The sequence below is a fragment of the Gadus macrocephalus genome, chromosome 16 (assembly GCF_031168955.1).
Source record: "Gadus macrocephalus chromosome 16, ASM3116895v1".
NCBI classification, from domain to species: Eukaryota; Metazoa; Chordata; class Actinopteri; order Gadiformes; family Gadidae; genus Gadus; species Gadus macrocephalus.
Window position 1 is genome coordinate 7030930 of NC_082397.1, and position 20063 is coordinate 7050992.

Genomic DNA, 20063 nt, shown 5'->3' on the forward strand with positions numbered 1-20063 from the left:
ACGTACACGTTCATTCAGATACACACACACTCACACACACAGTCCCACTAACAGACGTCTACTCCTTCCCAGGGTCCTGTTCCTCATGTCCAAAAGTGGCTACCAGCCTCCCAAATTAAAGGACAAGTCCAAATGGTGAGGAACACCACGATAACCAAATAGAGCAAGAGAAAAACGTTCTCAGATTTAAAAGAGCAAGGAACAAACCTTTATTTTTCTCCTCCATCTCTCTCTCTCTCCTCTTTCTCCCTCTCTTTCTCCCACTCTCTCCCCCCTTCTCTCTTCCTCCCTCCCTCTCCCCCCCCCCCCCCCCCCCCCTCCAGGTCCTCTGCGTTCTACAGCTTTGTGAAGGCCATGCTGGTGAGGAACCCCAAGAAGAGGCCGAGTGCCTTCAAGATGCTGTCGGTGAGTCTGGGGCTGAGGGCTCACCAGGAGGGGAGGGCTGCGGGGTAGGACACTGATTGGCCGATACCGACAAAGGTCACTATCTTCCCCATGATCAAAACGTTGTTTTGATGTCATCGACCGGGGGCGTTTTCACATGTGAACGTAGCCATGTGGGACGGACACATGTATTTTATGAAATAGCACCAAATTAACGATGTGATGTATTTTGGTGGATCTACCAATATTGGCCAGAATAGCGGCGCCGTAGAATCAAACCCTGTCATACAAAGGACGACGAGGCTTCTTCAAAGACGTCAAACCGTCTCCCCTTTTAAAAAACCTCTGTCAGCACAGAGTGTCAGTATATCAGCATGAACATCCACATCAGAGGCCAATGTAGCTGTAGATCAGCACTCCCTTAGACCCTCACCCCTAAGACGGACCCGGCTCTTAGTGTTCTGAGTGGGTGTTCCCCGGTTCTGCGGACCCAGTGCCTGCTCCGTTCTCCCCCCTGCAGCACATGTTCGTGACCCAGCAGGGCCTGAGGCAGCAGCTGACCATGGAGCTCCTGGACCGGCTCAGGAACCCGGAGAAGCTCAGGAGCTGTGTGTCCTCAGAGGAGGACGACATGGAGGTAGGGCAAAGGGCCTCACCGCGAACCCTGTGTCCCTCCCTCGTTTTCTCTCTGTCGCTCTCTAAGTTCGTCCCTCTGTCTCTCTCTGTCTCCCTCTCACTTTCTCTGCTTATCTCTCTCAAAATGACGATTCAAATACTTTACTGGCACGAAGGTTACTTGACAACCATGAGAAGACATCTAATCTCTGTAACGTCGACACGTTATGTGAGATATGTAAGTAGGGATAGGATGTGTGTGTGAGATGGAACAGACAGACAGACAGACAGACAGACAGCTGTGGTGGGTTTCTAGGTGGCGGTTCCTGGTCACCTGAGAAGAATACAGTCCATTAACCGACACAACCAGGCCGAGAGGACCGACTCCGGGGCCAGCAGTATGTACACCAACCTCAACTCAGCCCTAGTTAATACATGTGTTACCAGTGGGCTTTAAAGTGAATAATGTTCATCAAAAAGCAATGAATCAATCTCATCCTCCCCTTCTCATTGCTTACACAGTCGTAAATGCATATGAACATAGAAGTGCTATGGATACAAGCTGGTTTAAACTATTGATGAGTGCTAAATGGAAACATGTTTTTTGTGCCCCCAGTGAATCAGATTTACACCACGAGGCCGGTGGAAAAAACGGTATGTTTCTACCAGGGTTGAACTGGTAGTTCAACGTGGGTTCTAGTGAGTAACTGGTAAAGTGTATGGAACACACAGAAAACATCCAGATTTGGTTCAATGGGTCGTATCCAACCTGCAGGATTTGAACCCAGCACTCCTACACGACAGAACAGAAACTGCCGTTATACTGCGAGGGAAACCCCTTGGGCTTGTGGGAGGTAGTGAGCGTGCCTACGTTAACCAATACACTCTTTTCCTTTAGTTACAGTTGGGGCCGTCGTTCCCTAAAATTGGTGGTAAAAGTCCAATCAGGTGAGTGCACCCTTCCTCTCCCAGCCAATCCCAGGAGCATATACTAAACCAAGCTTTCTCCTCCTCTTACCTTTTCGCAACACTGGTGTTATTCTGCATCTGTTTGGTAATCTATCTCTCTCTTTCTCTCTCCCACCTCTTCCCCCCCACCCACAAAAGGGACGACAACATGGAATCAGACGATGACTATGATGACGTGGATGTGTGAGTATACTAGCGCATGTCTTCATTCAATCTTAAAATTGAACCTTTAACTAAAGTTTTAACCTGACTTGCCCAGCACTCACTCTCCCTCTCTATCCCTCTCTCTCTCTCTCTCTCTCTCTCTCTGTCTGTCTGTCTGTCTGTCTGTCTGTCTGTCTGTCTGTCTGTCTGTCTGTCTGTCTGTCTGTCTGTCTGTCTGTCTGTCTGTCTGTCTGTCTGTCTGTCTGTCTGTCTGTCTGTCTGTCTGTCTGTCTGTCTGTCCCTCCATCCCTGCCTCTCCTCAGCCCCACGCTACAATCGAAGAGGTAATCAAACATGCCTTCAAACACAGCACGTCCAATCAGCTTAGAGGAATGTTCACCGTCAACACAGATGCACCAATCATAGCCAATGCATTGTTTTCCCGACAGGAGCCAGACCATGCCATTTGACGAAACCCCTCCTCCTCTACCTCCGAAGGTGAGCCGTACTGGAACTGGATGTCGAGGAGGTCTCAGTCAAAATAACTCATGGTTTCTCCTTAGTGTGTGTTCTGTGTGGTTGTGTGTATGTGTGTCCTGCATGAGTGTGTGTGTTTGTGTGCGTAACTCTACAAAGTTACATACAGCTTTAGGGTTAGGGTTAATGTGCATAACCCTAACCCTAAACCTAACCCCTGCATGTTACACACATGCACATGTATGTGCATGTGTGTGTGTGCATGTGTATATGTGTTTATGTGTGTGTTTATGTGTGTGTGTGTGTGTGTGTGTGTGTGTGTGTGTGTGTGTTTGTATTCATGTGTGTGTGTGTGTGTGTGTGTGTGTTTGTGTGTGTGTGTGTGTGTGTGTGTATGTTTGTATTCATGTGTGTGTGTGTGTGTGTGTGTTTGTGTGTGTGTGTGTGTGTGTGTATGTTTGTATTCATGTGTGTGTGTGTGTGTGTGTGTGTGTGTGTGTGTGTGTGTGTGTGTGTGTGTGTGTGTGTGTGTGTGTGTGTGTGTGTGTGTGTTTGTATTCATGTGTGTGTGTGTGTTTGTGTGTGTGTGTTTGCCTGCAGCCCCAGGCCCGCACCAGCTCAGAAGAAAGTGTGACAGGGGGGGAGGAAGAGCGGCCCTCGTACTTCACCCGCTGCCCTGTGGCCAGGACCTCCAGTGGGACTCAACCCCTACCTGAGCGGCCCTCCTACCCCACCCGCGGCCCTGTGGCCAGGACCGACAGTGGGACTGTCACTCAACCCCTACCTGCGCCGCGCCCAAACTCCACCATACAGCAACGCCCAAGTGGGTCTCGACCCAGCAGACATACACCCTGCGTCTCGTCAACAAAATGCGTCATAAATACACTGCTTTACTATGCTATGCTATGCGCTGTGCTATGTCATATGACGGATACACTAGTATACTATGCCATGCTATGCTTTCCTACGTGCTATGCTATCTAATAGGATGAATACACTAAACTATGCTTAATTGTACTTTGCCCCATTCCGTAGTGAAATAATAATTGAAAGTGCTGCAAAAGAAAAAGAGCTTGATCCAAGGTGCTATCAGACAATAGCAGAGTATAGATCCACTCAGTTATCAATGTGTGTGTGTGTGTGTGTGTGTGTGTGTGTGTGCATGTGTGTGTCTAACAGAGAGCCAGACTGAACTCACCCCTCCGCAGCTGCCTCCGAAAGACCCTCACAGGAGGCAGAAAACCAAGGTGACGACAGTTCAGGTCAATCACAGATACAAATAGAATGCGCATCTTCAGGTGAACGCTTTTATTGTGCAATACTACAATTAGTTTAATTAAAGATACAAATAGAATGTGTATCTTCAGATAGAATGTGTATCTTCAGGTGAACGCTTTTATTGTGCAATACCACAATTTGTTTAATTAAAGATGCAAATTGAATGTGTATCTTCAGGTGAACGCTTTTATTGTGCAATAGAATGTGTATCTTCAGGTGAACGCTTTTACTGTGCAATACTACAATTAGTTTAATTAAAGATACAAATGAAAGGTGTATCTTCAGGTGAACGCTTTTATTGTGCAATACTACAATTATATAATTAAAGATACAAATAGAATATGTATCTTCAGGTGAACGCTTTTATTGTGCAATACAACAATTAGTTTAATTAAAGACACAAATACAATGTGTATCTTCAGGTGAACGCTTTTATTGTACAATAGTACAATTAGTTTAATTAAACATACAAATAAAAGGTGTATCTTCGGGTGAACGCTTTTATTGTACAATACTACAATTAGTGTTTCACTGTGTAAGGCGTCAGTGAAAGTAGTAAACGACATCATTATTTTAATTAACATCATCCCTCTGTGTCCTTCATGTCTCCCATCTTACCCGTCCATCTTTGATGACCTCACGTCCAGAAGCTATCAGAGTCCGTCAGTCCGGTCTCGAAGAAGCCCCCTGTGAGTGTACCTCCTTCACGCCTCACATTCGTCTGTAGTCTCATGGTTGACCGGCTGATGACCCCCTCCCCTCTCTGCTGCCCCCTGTGGGGTCCCAGGTGTACTTTAAGAAGGTGTTCCACGGCTGTCCTCTGCATGTGAACTGCACCACGGCCTGGGAAAACCCAAGTACCAGAGGTCAATCTCACACCCCTGTCCACTGGCTGTAATGCTCTCTCACACACGGTGCACGGGCCTCGGTGGAAGTGGACTCACTCTGAAGCCTGGCCTCTCTCTCTCTCTCTCCCTGCCCCAGAACAACACCTGATCCTGGGGGCCGAGGAGGGCATATACACCCTCAACCTCCACAGCTCCGAGGCAACCATGGAGCTGGTGAGGTTTTACTGGATATTTATAATAGAAGAAGAATAAACTTTAGAAACCCCATTTTACTTTACATATAACGTTACATTGCAGCATATTATATGACATTACATGTTGTTTTGTCGCTTTACGTTATGTCATGTTAGGTTACATTGTCATTTTGAAGCAGTCGTAGAACGGGAGAACCAACAGTCTCTCTTTTGTCTCTCGCCTAGCTGTTCCCAGGGAGATGCACCTGGCTCTACACCATAAGCAACGTCCTCATGTCTGTCTCAGGTATATACCTTTCAGGTGTTTGTTACCCTCTTTAAAAGACTCACTTTCCCAGCAGGCTATCATCAACATTCCCAACCATCTTACCCAATACAACACATCCATTCTCCACCATTTCTGTAATCATGACTTAAATAAATACTATCATTTCTGTGGTTTCGGAGGAGAACAACCTTGTGTGTAGGGGTGGTTCTACTGTTTATTGCCAATTAGCTATTTGTGTGATCAGTACTTTAAGGTGCAATGTGTAGAAGGTATTCTAGTGGAACGGACTTTGCAGAAATTGATTATAACATTCATAAGTATATTTTAATTATTGTATCATCCCAAGAAAAGGACCATTGTTGTGTCTTTGTTACCTTAGAATTATCCCTAAATAGGGCTTGAGTCCTCTTCCATGGAACCTGCCATGTTGCTCCGCCATGTTTCTACAGTAGCCCAGAACTGACAAAAAGCACTAGAGTGGACATGTGTTTTCAATTAATGATCATAATCGCCATCTTACTTGTAAAATCGGACCTATAGTTTTACAGACTAAATAGCTCAATTGCAGTTTATAAATCCATCAAGGACCCCAATCACTTGATGCTAGTCGATGCTTTCATAGACGATAACATGCTTTTGGCATTACAGGCCAGTGTAGGCCACCATAGCATCTCCCAGGTTGTTAGAAAGGGCAGGGTGAGGATGGGATATTGTATTGGTTGCAATTTGCGACCTCACCACTAGATGCCACTAAAGCCTACACACTGCACCTTTAAGGTAAATCCTCCCAGCTCCACTCCCACCTCCTGAAGGAGCTGTACGAGCAGGCCCGCAAAGACCAGAGGCTGGGGGCCCTGCCCACACACAGGCTGCTACCCAGGTACCCTGTCTGTCTGCCTGGTCACCTGTCTTAATGTGTCTTGTCTGTTTCCCTGTCCATCTGTCTTTCTATCCATCTATCTGTCTCTTTATGTCAGCCCAGCGGCCTGCCTGGCCTTGTGCAACTCCGGCTGCCTCTAGCTGTCTTATTACTCTATCTGGCTATCTGTCCGTCTGTCACTCCGCGTTTACCCATTGATCAGCTTTTTTCGCTTCCAATTTCAAAATTATTGTTTAATCTATTTTAACCTTCTTTCCATTATTTAGGAAATATGCAGTGACGGTTAAAGTACCAGACACGAAAGGCTGTAGGACCTGTTCAGTTGGTGAGGAAAGATCAACCATAACACCCAATCATCCTTGGTGTGTGTGTTTCAACTTGTGTGTTTGTGTGTGTGTGTTGATAGTCATTTCAAAAGCATTATTATTATTATCATGGATCAATAGTGTTGCAACTATAATCAATGTGTGCATTGATGAGTCTACACCACGGTCACCAGAATAACGTTTGGTGTCAGAATAAGGCTTTCCTCTTCTCAGCAAAACAATAGATTTTCGAAAATACCTGTCATCAGTCTGAAACGCAGCGCAGCGAGCGCGATGCGTTCAGGTGACCCGTCTCCCCCCCTGAGGTCCGTCTGCTGGTCTCTCTCCTCTGCAGTGGACACGGGCCAGCGGGGCATTGCCTTCCTGTGCTGCGCGCTGGACACCAGCGTGCTGCTGCTGCAGTGGTACGAGCCCCTGCACAAGTTCATGCTGATCAAGGTGGGTGGGAGCTGCTGGTCAGAGCCACTGGTCTGTACTGCTGCTGGTCAGAGCCACTGGTCTCCAGTACTGCCGCTGGTCAGAGCCACTGGTCTGTACTGCTGCTGGTCAGAGCCACTGGTCTCCAGTACTGCCGCTGGTCAGAGTCACTGGTCTGTACTGCTGCTGGTCAGAGCCACTGGTCTCCAGTACTGCCGCTGGTCAGAGCCACTGGTCTGTACTGCTGCTGGTCAGAGCCACTGGTCTCCAGTACTGCCGCTGGTCAGAGCCACTGGTCTGTACTGCTGCTGGTCAGAGCCACTGGTCTGTACTGCTGCTGGTCAGAGCCACTGGTCTCCAGTACTGCCGCTGGTCAGAGCCACTGGTCTGTACTGCTGCTGGTCAGAGCCACTGGTCTCCAGTACTGCCGCTGGTCAGAGCCACTGGTCTGTACTGCTGCTGGTCAGAGCCACTGGTCTCCAGTACTGTCGCTGGTCAGAGCCACTGGTCTGTACTGCTGCTGGTCAGAGCCACTGGTCTCCAGTACTGCCGCTGGTCAGAGCCACTGGTCTGTACTGCTGCTGGTCAGAGCCACTGGTCTCCAGTACTGCTGCTGGTCAGAGCTCCTCGCACAGCAGTGCAGAGAGGCTACTGTCAACAGAGGAGATATAGATCAATTATCAGATTCATGTTGGGGGATATTGTGGTATCATCTGAGTGTGTGTGTGCGTTTGAGTGTGTGTGTGTGTGTGTGTGTGTGTGTGTGTGTGTGTGTGTGTGTGTGTGTGTGTGTGTGTGTGTGTGTGTGTGTGTGTGTGTGTGTGTGTGTGTGTGTGTGTGTTTGTGTGTGTGAATGTGTGGTTAAGGCCACACTGGTGTGTGTGTGTGTGTGTGTGTGTGTGTGTGTGTGTGTGTGTGTGTGTGTGTGTGTGTGTGTGTGTGTGTGTGTGTGTGTGTGTGTGTGTGTGTGTGTGTGTGTGAACTGTACATTAACAAACCAGCCCAGTCATGTCCCATTAGCAGATCATTGAATCGTGGAACCGGTCTGTGTTCCAGAACTTTGACTTCCCGCTGCCCAGCCCGCTGAAGGTCTTCCAGATGGTGGCCGTCTCCCAGCAGGAGTACCCCCTGGTCTGCATCGGGGTGTCCCGCGGTCCGGACTCCAACCAACCAATCAGCTTCGACAACATCAACCTCAACTCCAACACTTCCTGGTTCACCAACGCAGGCTTGGGTGAGTTACATTAGCTAACGATTTCAAGTGGATTTCAAGTGAAGTTACATTTAACAGGATTTAAAGACATGGTTTAGCTAGTTTATTACTTCATCCCCCTACTGTACATAACAGTGGTCACAGGATATTAAACGGGTTTATGAACATTTACGTTTTTTTATCATGGGCCTAGGGATGTTTGTGTGATACGATACAATGTGAATTACGTGTTTTTTGTCTGTGCATCTGTTTGATTTTTTGCTTGCGTGTATATGCATGTTTGTGTATTGTGTGTGTGTGTGTGTGTGTGTGTGTGTGTGTGTGTGTGTGTGGTGTGTGTGTGTGTGTGTGTGTGTGTGTGTGTGTGTGTGTGTGTGTGTGCATGTATGTGTGTATATGTGTGTGTTTGCAGAGAAACGATGCCCGGAAGTAGTTCAAGTGAACCAACTAGACAACAACTCACTACTTGTCCTTCTAGAAAGTAAGAAAAGACAGTAAAATCCCTCAAGCACGTTTTTCCAATGTTTGTGTGTGCTATGTACAATCATATCAGCCATTATAGTCTTCTTCAACTGATACTTTAAGTATAAAATATTGCCTGAAAGGGTTTATGCTGTCAGAACGGCAATATGTCTGTCCGCCCTCTTCAGAGAGTAGGATTAATGCGGCTGGCCTGTACTGCTGGGGTCACCCTCCATTGCTCTCTATCTTCATCCAGCACACGTCACTTCTGCTCCGCACAGGGTCAGTACACGTGGTCGGCCTGGAGGGGGGAAACGAAGAGCAGCAGGGGTCACGGACGCAACGAGACCACGTTCGACTTTAACGTGGACTCTGTAGGTCAGTAACTGTATATTATTAAAATAAATGACTGAACAAAAAGTAGGGTAGAACCTGAAACGGGTTTATAGATAGTTAAAGGTTTGGTATAAGTCTATTCTTTTTTGTGTAATAGCTTGTTTTATATAAAAAGGAACTGTCCCCATCATATCTCTTTCCTTATCCGTTTTCTTTATCAATCTGTCCGGCCACCGACGTCTATCTCTCTGCCTGTCTGCACCTCTCTCTCATTCTACTGGTCGGTCTCTCTCTCTCTCTCTCTCTCTCTCTCTCTCTCTCTCTCCTCTCTCTCTCTCTCTCTCTCTCTCTCCTCTCTCTCTCTCTCTCTCTCTCTCTCCTCTCTCTCTCTCTCTCTCTCTCTCTCTCTCTCTCTCTCTCTCTCTCTCTCTCTCTCTCTCCCTTCCCATCCTGTCTGTCCCTCCCGCTGCCTGTCTGTCTAGTATATTTTGAGGACTCGTTGCTGGTGGTGTGGCGCCACGGCTGGCAGAGGAGGGGGGAGAGCTTCACGGAGGTGCTCCAGCAGGAGCATCTCCCCAGGAAGGAGTACCGGTTGATCGGCTCCGACAGGTACCACACTCTAGGGTTAGCCGTTGGCTAGCGCCTAACATTTAAACTCAGTGTTAAATTATAGTAGAAGATGTAAGCAATCAACTTTACTGTATATTTATATGGTGCTACTACTTTAGTCTACAGTTCTTCCCAACTTGGGGTCACGACCCCACTTGAGGTCCGCTGATATGCATGCAGGGTCGCGGGAGATTGCTGAAGATAATGTATAACAATCTTCTTAGAAAGGTCCTTGTGTATACTTAATAAGTATACACAAACAGGTTAGAAGCTTGGTAACCACTGGTTAAAACTGTTCACTAAGGCTGAATGTGATGCACAACTTCCCTTGTACGAGTCTGTCCGCAGAGTCCTACCCTCTGGATTTGTAGACCTCAGCGTTCATGTTGCAATCAGCTTTTACTTACAGTTTCACTTTCACCTTTATAACAAAAAGTCTGGTTATTAGTTACTCTGTATGACCGGAGTATTCTCCTCGACCCTGTGACCTCAGGCTGGTTGTCATGGAGACGAGGACGCTGGAGGAGCACTCCCCGGGCACGTGCAACCTCTACATCCTGGAGATCGCAGAGAACTACGTTGTACTGCCGTGACCAGAGAGAGCATCATTGGAAATCATCTCTGGTCTAAATTGAATGTAAACATAGCCGTTCGATTTTTGAGGAGGTTACTGGTTATCTTTGTTAGATAATATGGACAACCATTTGCTGTCCATACACATGTAGTGGTTACTCTCTGTCTGGGAATACTCTGGGACATTATTTGTGGGTACAGATTGCTGTCAGTCATTTGGATGTAATGTAAAAAGACACCATGTGTGAGAAAATCATTGATTAAATGTGATACCCCCATCTGACACTAAATGGCACAAAACAGTGTATATTTACCCCTTCTTGGCTGTCTGTCTGTCAGTTGGATTCGTTTGTCAAAAGTCTGCGTAGTGCGTTGTAAACATGAAAGGCCTATTCACAAAACGTGCTCTGTCAGTGTGGGCTGGAACATCATTCCCCACATGAGAAGACACTGAGCCAATCAGACGGCTTTTTTATGATCTAGAACGAAGTGAGTGTGTGTGTGTGTGTGTGTGTGTGTGTGTGTGTGTGTGTGTGTGTGTGTGTGTGTGTGTGTGTGTGTGTGTGTGTGTGTGTGTGTGTGTGTGTGTGTGTGTGTGTGTGTGTTTCTTTGTGCATGTATGTACATCTTTGAGTTTGTGCATGCTAGAGTGTGTGTATGTGCATGCATTTGTGTGTGTGAGAAAGAAGAGGGGGTGCGTTCATGTATTCAACCTTTTAACCTCATTATCATCACTATTTTTTTCTCTCTCAAAACGTATGGGGTGATATACAGTAGTTGTGATGGGGTTCTGACCAAATCGGCTCAGCTTTCCGTGACATCAAGTGCATCAAGTGTAATGTGCGCAGCTCGGAGTCGGTCGGTGGGTCAACCGTCGACGTATCAGTGTCACTCATTCACGTGCACTGGTTGACGGAGCGCGAGCGACCCCCGTCGCATATGTTAAGCGCGCCTCTGGTTTCCACACGCAGCTGCAGCAGCGGTCTGCGTCCGGCGTCTTGCTATAAAATGCATTGGAGAGAATACCGTTTGATGGGAATAATAGCGCGGCTCCGTGTCTTCGCTGCTCCCATCTTCATTGTAGTTTTTTTTTCTCACGTTGTGGGGTAGGATTATTTCCAGGTCAAAATCTCAGTTTCCTGTGCGGCTTGTTTGTACTAAAAATGCCGGAGATGGCGGAGCTCTGAAGGATATCAATGAGATTAAATCCCAGTTCAGGACCAGAGAGGGCTTCTACAAGCTGCTCACCCTCTCCGACTCACAACAGCGGGGCGGTGCGCCGCGAGGTCCGTCTACCGGAGCCACGCTGGGGCCCGGGGGTGGACCGGGTTCGATAGCCGGTGGAGGGGTAGGTCTGCTGCAGGGGCCCGGGTCTGCCTCTTCCAATGCCGCAGCCAACTCCTCTCCGGCTGGCTTCCATCCCCCCGTGCGGGTCTCCATGGTCAAGCTCCAGCCAGAAGACCCGGGCGAGGAATCCGAGCGAGTATGCTTCAACATCGGCAGAGAGTTATATTTTTATACCTACACGAATATCAAAAAGGTGAGACTTGTAAAGCGCCCATCGGGGTAAATGACAGATTGGATGATCATGGTGGTAGCAGCTAGCTAGCCAGCATTGTTGATGATGGGATGGTATGAGCTGTCATGGTCCGGCATCTGTCTCATCATCATTAGGTCCCTATACTTTCTTCCATAAAGAAAAGGTTAAATATGTCCACATCTGGTATTTGATGTGCATTTAATACCAGCCTACCCGAAAACTGCAAATTTATAGGATATGTTGTCAAATATCGCAGGAGTACCAAAGTGTAACTAGATGAAAAAAAGAATGTAGCCTACTAAACATGAACAAGGAATCAGGAGATGTTTTGTTTTTTTAGTTAATATTCACGGAATGTCGACTGTGGGGTGTTGCGATCACAAACTGAACATGACATCGTTTGAAGCACAAGAATGATAGTTTATGAGCTTCTGTTATCCTTCGGTCATAAAGAGGTTCATAAATAATGGTTACTCATGTCACCGTTATATTGTCTAGAAGAGTAAATGAGAGTATAATAAAGTATACTCAGGGGACACTGTTTTTTCTGTATGTGAAAGTACCCTCTTCCTCCAAGGATGGAGCCCAGCTCATAGCCTAGCCCTAAGCCTATGGCCATTTAGATGATGACTTGATTTAAGGACACCCTACCCCAGATGTGAATGTATACAATATATAGAGATGCATTTGTAGTCCACACACATTTACATTTTGGACTTGAAATGTTGGTAAATGGACTTGTTCAACAATGGATATATCATGTCATTAATTTGTGACTCACTATACCCCCCTCCTTCTCTCCTTTGACTTGTCTCCCCTCTCCCCCCATCTCTCTCGCCTTTGAATGCCTCACTCTCCCTCTCTCAATTCAAATCATCTATCTCTCGGTCTCTCTTCTCCCTCTATCCTTCGCTGGCTCTCTGTCAAATGGTGTCTGTCGGTCTCTCTCTCGCTGTCAAATGGTGTCGGTCTTTCTCCCTCCTTCCCGCCACTGTCTCTCCATCTCTCCACTCTCTCTCCATCCCTCCACTCTCCACCCCTCCACTCTCTCTCCATCCCTCGTCTCTCTCTCCATCCCTCGTCTCTCTCTCCATCCCTCGTCTCTCCATCCCTCGTCTCTCTCTCCATCCCTCGTCTCTCCCCATCCCTCGTCTCTCTCTCCACCCCTCGTCTCTCTCTCCACCCCTCCACTCTCTCCCCATCCCTCGTCTCTCTCTCCATCCCTCCACTCTCTCCATCCCTCCACTCTCTCTCCATCCCTCGTCTCTCTCCATCCTCGTCTCTCTCCATCCCTCGTCTCTCTCTCCATCCCTCGTCTCTCTCTCCATCCCTCGTCTCTCTCTCCATCCCTCGTCTCTCTCTCCATCCCTCTTCTCTCTCCATCCCTCGTCTCTCTCTCCATCCCTCTTCTCTCTCCATCCCTCGTCCCTCTCTCCGTCCCTCTGCCCAACGGTCTCTGGTCGTCTGCAGGCGGTGGACCTCAGTAAACCCATTGACAAGAGGATCTATAAGGGGACCCAGCCGACCTGCCATGACTTCAACCAGTACTCCGCCACGGCCGAGAGCGTGGCCCTGATAGTGGGCTTCTCGGCCGGCCAGGTCCAGTACCTGGACCCCATCAAGAAGGAGACCAGTAAACTCTTCAACGAGGAGGTGGGCCTGGGTGTTTGGGAGTGTGTGTGTGTTCAAATGTACCTCGTCTGTACATGCAAATAGGTGTAAGATGGGTTTATCCATTCATTTGAGAATTAATGGTTAAGAATTTGTGGGGTACATACCCTCATGACTGGTCTTGTGTGTATGTGTGTAATTATGTGTGTATGAACATGTGTGTATGTTTCCGTATGTAAACGTGTGTGTGCCTGTGTAGCCATATCCATCTGAGTTGTATCTGTTTGTGGACATTCACATTAATAATGATCTTGTCTATACATCTGCATACACATTAGCTTAGCATTGTAAACACACCCCCTCACACACACACACACACACACACACACACACACACACACACACACACACACACATTTGTTGTCTTGTCAGAAGCTAACAGAGTGGTATGTACTATGATATGCTAATAGCTGCTATAATGCTAAAAGCAGCCAGGCCTAACTGCTGTTAGTAGTAGACATGCATCTGAATTCACGGTAAATCAGTGGATAAAAAGCAGTTTGTAGTAGTAAGAGGAATACACGATAATAGTGATGCACGTTTATGTAGTAGAAATGAGAATATACGGCCTATTAGGTTCAGGTATTGCAGCTTTATAACAGCGAATTAGTCTTAATGACCGTATGGCTCTGTGTAACCAGCCAAACATTAAATGGTTTCAACAGGATGTTGAATTCCTAAGGAGATATTGTGATAACGGAATAGTGTTCCATCAATCAAGCCCCCAACTCCCACCTCCACCGTGTGTGGAGCACTCGTTCCCAGTTTTAGCACGAGTTAAGTGGTCCAGTGTGAGGGAACTGCAGATTCAGCCTCAGGACCTCTCTGAGCTCTCCTAATTGTTCAGTGTTGCATTGTGGGAAGTTGCGTTTCTATTACTACACTACAGACTTCCCCTTAGCAGCTCAATGCCTAATCTCTGTTTTGATATTGTTCAATGGGATTCCAATTCAATATTTGTTAAAGATGGGCTATACTGTGAAATAGTTGCTTTAATTTGCATTTTTCTTTTTACTGTTTCTGATCACCATATTTTATTTAATTACCCTAAGATTTGTGATCATTTAAATAATTCTAATACCTATTGGCAGGCTCAGTTATCGTAACTACTTCCATGATAAATCCTTAAAATACAGTATGGTAAGTTCAGTTCCTTTTCCCCTCTACTTCCACTCTCTAACCCACCGTCATGCCTGTCATCAACGGCTTTCAGCCTTCCCCTTGAGTTTTTATATTTTATTACTTTTACTACTTACTCATTAGTTTCACTTACATCTGCCTCTCTCTCTCTCTCTCTCCGCCCCCCCCCCCCCCCCCCCCCCCCCCCAGAGGTTGATAGACAAGTCCAAGGTGACGTGTCTCAAGTGGCTGCCCAAGTCGGAGAGCCTGTTCCTGGCCTCGCACGCCAGCGGCCACCTCTACCTCTACAACGTGGACCACCCGTGCGGCACGGCCGCGCCCCAGTACTCCCTGCTGCGGCAGGGCGAGGGCTTCGCCGTCTACGCCTGCAAGACCAAGACGCCGCGCAACCCGCTGCTGCGCTGGGCCGTGGGCGAGGGCGGCCTCAACGAGTTCGCCTTCTCGCCCGACGGCGTGCACGTGGCGTGCGTGGGCCAGGACGGCTGCCTGCGCGTCTTCCACTTCGACTCCATGGAGCTGCAGGGCGTGATGAAGAGCTACTTCGGCGGCCTGCTGTGCGTGTCGTGGAGCCCCGACGGGAAGTACCTGGCCACGGGCGGCGAGGACGACCTGGTGACGGTGTGGTCCTTCGCCGAGAGCCGCGTGGTGGCCCGCGGCCACGGCCACAAGTCCTGGGTGAACGTGGTGGCCTTCGACCCCTTCACCACCTCCCTGGAGGAGGAGGAGCCCATGGAGCTGAGCGGCAGCGAGGAGGACCTGCACCAGGGCGTGGCGCCTCCCGCGCCCCCTCCCGCTGCCTCTGCCGCCGCCGCTCCTCCCGCCACGGCCGCCGCCGCCGCCGCCGCCATCCCCGCCGCCTCCTCCATGCACTTTGGCCGCATCCGGACCAGCAGCACGCTGTCCCGGCTGTCGCGCCACAGCTCCAAGGGGGGCTCTCCGGCGGTCTCCTACCGCTTCGGCTCGGTGGGCCAGGACACGCAGTTCTGCCTGTGGGACCTGACGGATGACGTGCTGTACCCGCGCCTGCCGCTGTCCCGCGCCCTCACCAGCACCCTGGTGCCCTCGCTGTCCCACTCGGGCAGCACCGCCGCCGCCGCCGCCATGGCGGGCGGGGTGGAGGGACACCACCACCCCCCCAACACCGCCGCCGGCGCCACGGTGGTCGGCGGCGTCCCGCCCACGCTGCCCCTCCCCCTGCCCCGCTCCCTGTCGCGCTCCAACTCCCTGCCCCACCCGGCCGTGGCCAACGTCGCCAAGGGCCCCGGCGGCGCCGCCGAGGGCGGGGGGAGCGGGGGGGCCGGGGGGGGCGGAGGAGGAGGAGCGGGCGGGGGCGCGGCGGGCGGGGGCGCGGCGGGCGGGGCCAACAGCACGCCGTTCAGCATCGGCCGCTTCGCCACGCTGTCGCTGCAGGACCGCAAGTCGGAGCGGTCGGGCGGCGGCGGTGGCGGCGGCGGCGTGGAGAAGGAGCACAAGCGCTACCACAGCCTGGGCAACATCAGCAAGAGCAACGACAAGATCAACGTGGCGCCCCGCAGCAGCCGGCTGGACGCCGCCAGGGTGCTGGGCACCACGCTGTGCCCGCGCATGCACGAGGTGCCGCTGCTGGAGCCGCTGGTGTGCAAGAAGATCGCCCACGAGAGGCTGACCGTGCTGGTGTTCATGGACGACTGCATCATCACCGCCTGCCAGGAGGGGCTCATCTGCACCTGGGCGCGGCCCGGGCGGGCGGTGAGTGGGCCCCCCCCCGCCCCTGTTCCCCCCGTTGATCAGCGTGTTCATAAGGGGGGGCTCGTTAGGGCGGGAGACACACACGCAGTCGCACAGCGCAGACGAGCGCTGGAAGGCAAACCGTCCCAGATATGAATAATGGTTTATATCAGAGTTATGCCGAGCATGTTCTGAATTGGAGCCAAGTGTCAAGATTAAATATATTATCTATTTAAATAACACAACAATGACAATGAAAAGTTTTATTTAGTGCTTAATGTGTTAAAACATTATGATGTATGTCGGCGGCAAGATAAAGATGCTGAAAAGCCTTTAATAGAGGAAAGATAGATTGAGTATACTAGACTAATTTTGATTGTAGAAGATGCAGAGTGGATCTGTAAGTTCGAGAGCTAATTAATTAACACGGAAGCTCTTCTGTGGTTCATCGTCACTAATCTCTCTCTGTCTCATTGTAGCACCAAGACCTTCACACCATTTCCTTTTTCCAATTTGTAATGTCTGGATTACGCTTAAATCGTTATCCTAAACTGTGGGTGGCACGTGGTGTTCTCTCTCAGCCACTGAATCTAACGTCTTCCCCTTCTCCTCCCCTCCTCTCTCTGCCCTCCAGAACTTGACAACACAAAACGGCAACTCTCCCAGCGGCACGGTGGTATAGCTATGGGGTAAACCGTCCCCTCTCTCCCTCCCTCCCTCCCTCCCTCCCTCCCTCCCTCCCTCCCTCTGCTCATTGCGGCCACCACCCGCCACTCCCCGGTACACCACTGTCAGTGTTACCCGCCCTGGTGATCCAGCTCAGTGCTCCTACAGAGCCTCCTTGACCCTACAGTAGGCCTCTCTCACCCCTCTCCCTCCCCGTCACGGACTCACCTGGGCCACGCTCACTCATCTGGACCATGCCTATTCTCTTTTGCCCCGCCCTCTTGCCGGAGCCACCCACAGATCTCCCCCCCCCCCCCCCCCCTCCCCCCCACCGCCTGACCCCATTAAGCAGCGACAACAATACACAGCGACGGGGGTCCCTGACTTCTGGATCTCTTCCCCTCATGGAGCCAAGATCCACCAAGAAACAAACCGTCCATCCTTCTCTCTCACCTTACATTCCTTCCTTCCTTACTTTCTTTACCTCCCCCCCCCCCCCCACCCGTGCAAGAGACACTGCAAAAGCCACGGCCAATGTATTAAATGTTATTTATTTTATCACAAATCTGTGTAGTAATTTATACTGTAAATAATGGAAAATACTCTATAAACACTAGAGGACAACCATCGCCCGCGTGTGGAAGATGACGCAGTCGTAGGAGGAGGAAGGAGAAACGACTGAAGAGACTGACCAAGATTAATATATAGAGATACTTCTGTTGTACATAGAAGCTGCGGTTAAAACTATTGAATGTCTGCTGTCCAAGGGGAAACTTTAACATTCAAATGGGTTTTGATTTTGCGTGCTAGTCTTCACTGGCCTGCCCAAATTGTCATGGGGGGATCTTACCTCGATGCATTCTGGCTCCAACTGTATGAACACTGAAGACAGAGGGCATCTTCCAAAATGGCCGCTAGCTGTACATTTCAGCTCACTGTCCAGTCGTACTTCATCACTATATTCATGAACGAACAACATGTGTGGACTCGAACAAACACTCGCTCACTTTGTACAAGTAACACATGTCCCTTGCAGTTAAAACGATCATGCACTGACACATACACGATTCCAAGATTATTATTATTTATTTTTTTATTCCTGTTTATCCTGGACAATACATCTTTTTGCACATAAAGAACCTTTCCGAGTTGTTGTCTTGAGCCTTGACAGTACCACTGCTGCGGTCTTCACTCAGCCCATTACTTACTAAAAAAATAGATTACCGAAGTCATGTAGGGGGACGGATGTGTATTTAAGTTAATTACTAAATGAGAGTTCATTGATTGGCCTTGTGAGCCGTCAAACCTTTCTCGGAAGACACAGCATTCCCTCCTTACTGTAGACCGGTACAGGGAAGCAGCTACCAATCCCTCTTCCTTTGCATTTGCATTAGTGTTTAAACTGACCACTCGTGACTGGCTGAGGCTAGTACTGGAATTAACAAGACGTTCTGTTTTAAGGTTTTTGAGTCATAGCTAATATGTTGTTCATTTTTGGTTCAGTACAGAGCTAGCTGACGAGTCCCCCAGTACGTACATTTTGGTTTTGGAGTAGGCTCGATTAAAAAAACGCTTTTTACTGGAACGCAAAGTACTGGGTCAGAATCCTCGCCATCCCAAAATGAGTTCTGCTGTCATGACGACGAGAAGCTCACATCATCTCATCTTATCTAAATTGTGACACGTCTCTTAAGCTGCATACTGTATGGTAAGCTCCATGATGTAACACACTGTGGAATATCCTCTGTATGACTTATTCAGAGACAGGCAATGTTTTCAGAGGCCATGACAGTTATACCGAGCAGCATAGGCAATGCTTCAGCTACTGCTGCATCTGATGGCTAAAATAGATTTGTGGCCACATAACAAACAATATTATGAGGGAAACTATCAGATATGAAAGAAGGTGTCGCCCCTTGTTAATGCTGGAAACGTTAAATATAGGCTGTGGGTTTAATTATTTGTTCATGTCGGATGAAAATTATCCTTTGTTTGAGCGTTTAAATGGTATGGCATTCTCTTTTAAACAGAGAAAAATAACGGTGGTAAGGATTGCTGATATTACATGGTTATAGGGGAACTTGCACAAATGACACCCAATAATTGAAACGCAATGGGCAAATAATAATATCATTGAAAATGCCAGTTAACACATTACGTTGGAAACACTTACACTGTTACCAGCTGCACTGCTGATACTAAGACCTTGTTTTGTAAGTGCATTTCGGCAGTATTTGGGACTAGTTACCCTTCGATTTGTTCCTTTAAATTGTTTTATTGCTTAATTTATTCTATGTCAAATGTCAACTAATTATAATTGTATTTATTTCCTGTCTGTGTACTATCCAATGAAGATGTTTGAAATATAAATGCACTCCAAACTCTCTCCTGACGATGATTAGGCAGAGTTAATGCCAGCAACATTTGAAAGTGGCAGTTAAAAGTAAATTTGATGAAGAGATGTTGTCACCTGTCGTCTTAATATAGCTGGTTCATGTAAATATGAACTAGTCATGCACTAAATGTAAACTTTGTAGCTTATAATTATCAGATAGTTCATAGTTTATTAGTTTACTGTGCTAATTGCCTTGAATGAACTTGATAATCTCTGCAATTTTGCTCTGAACTATAACATTAAGAAAATACAATATTGTTAACGCATGAATTCCTTAATCTTCCTACACTTCATTCCTCTTTTGTGCTGAATCCACACTGCTACTAGGAATGGATAATAAAGGTTACCTATAGAAACACCATAGTCCACATTAACGTCCAGAGAGAGCACGCCCAGAACCTCTTTACCCACAATGCCTTGTTCTGAAATGCAGCTTTACGCAAAAGAGAAACACGCTTTTGTTAACTGATTTGTTTTGTTTTGTTTGACATTCCAGATTTGACATCACAAAGCATGTACTTCTTTTTATTAATAATTTCTAATAAACTATGCATCAACCGACACACAAACACACCAATTATTGACAGAAACGCACACACACACCTCCCCTGCATCTGTACTGGTTCAAATTAACGGCTGAATGACATCACTGTTTGAATATGGAGATCTGATATTAAAAACTATAAACCTCACTCATAAGTGTTCTTCATATGATGTTTGGTACCGTTTCTAACCGAGAGTAGGCTACTGTTTTCCGACTTGAAAAATATTGATGTCAGATGATGAATGCGCTTGAAAAACTGATGGAGAGAAGAGGACAATACACAGAAGAATTTCCAAAATATCAGATTAAGTGATTTGCTTAAAAAGGATGTAGCCCAGTTTTAGGAAACAGCTGTCTTCCAAATAATATACCAATGAAAAAGAAGAACTAACAAGGGCACATGAGTG

General features: G+C 48.1%; 2 protein-coding genes across 2 annotated transcripts in view; both read left to right on the top strand.

Annotated features, from left to right (window-relative positions):
- LOC132474474 (mitogen-activated protein kinase kinase kinase kinase 5-like) overlaps nt 1-10298 on the top strand; it is a 22888-nt gene extending 12590 nt beyond the window's left edge. Inside the window, 24 exon segments of the mRNA XM_060075202.1 lie at nt 73-135; nt 324-405; nt 905-1021; nt 1316-1397; nt 1616-1653; nt 1898-1947; nt 2107-2151; nt 2436-2456; nt 2562-2610; nt 3190-3412; nt 3769-3836; nt 4515-4556; nt 4655-4733; nt 4852-4928; nt 5135-5195; nt 5955-6057; nt 6324-6382; nt 6718-6821; nt 7857-8034; nt 8426-8494; nt 8757-8785; nt 8787-8853; nt 9294-9420; nt 9914-10298. Coding sequence (XP_059931185.1) covers nt 73-135; nt 324-405; nt 905-1021; nt 1316-1397; nt 1616-1653; nt 1898-1947; nt 2107-2151; nt 2436-2456; nt 2562-2610; nt 3190-3412; nt 3769-3836; nt 4515-4556; nt 4655-4733; nt 4852-4928; nt 5135-5195; nt 5955-6057; nt 6324-6382; nt 6718-6821; nt 7857-8034; nt 8426-8494; nt 8757-8785; nt 8787-8853; nt 9294-9420; nt 9914-10013 — 1933 coding nt within the window. The 3' untranslated portion in view covers nt 10014-10298.
- Nucleotides 10299-10831: 533 nt separating this feature from the next.
- Nucleotides 10832-19804, top strand: zmp:0000000529 (WD repeat-containing protein 20). Its single transcript, XM_060075930.1, has 5 exons — nt 10832-10855; nt 11078-11533; nt 13004-13186; nt 14534-16072; nt 16686-19804. Exons 1-5 carry the CDS (start codon nt 10832-10834, stop codon nt 16731-16733), a joined length of 2250 nt encoding a protein of 749 aa, XP_059931913.1. The 3' UTR covers nt 16734-19804.
- Nucleotides 19805-20063: the final 259 nt, after the last annotated feature.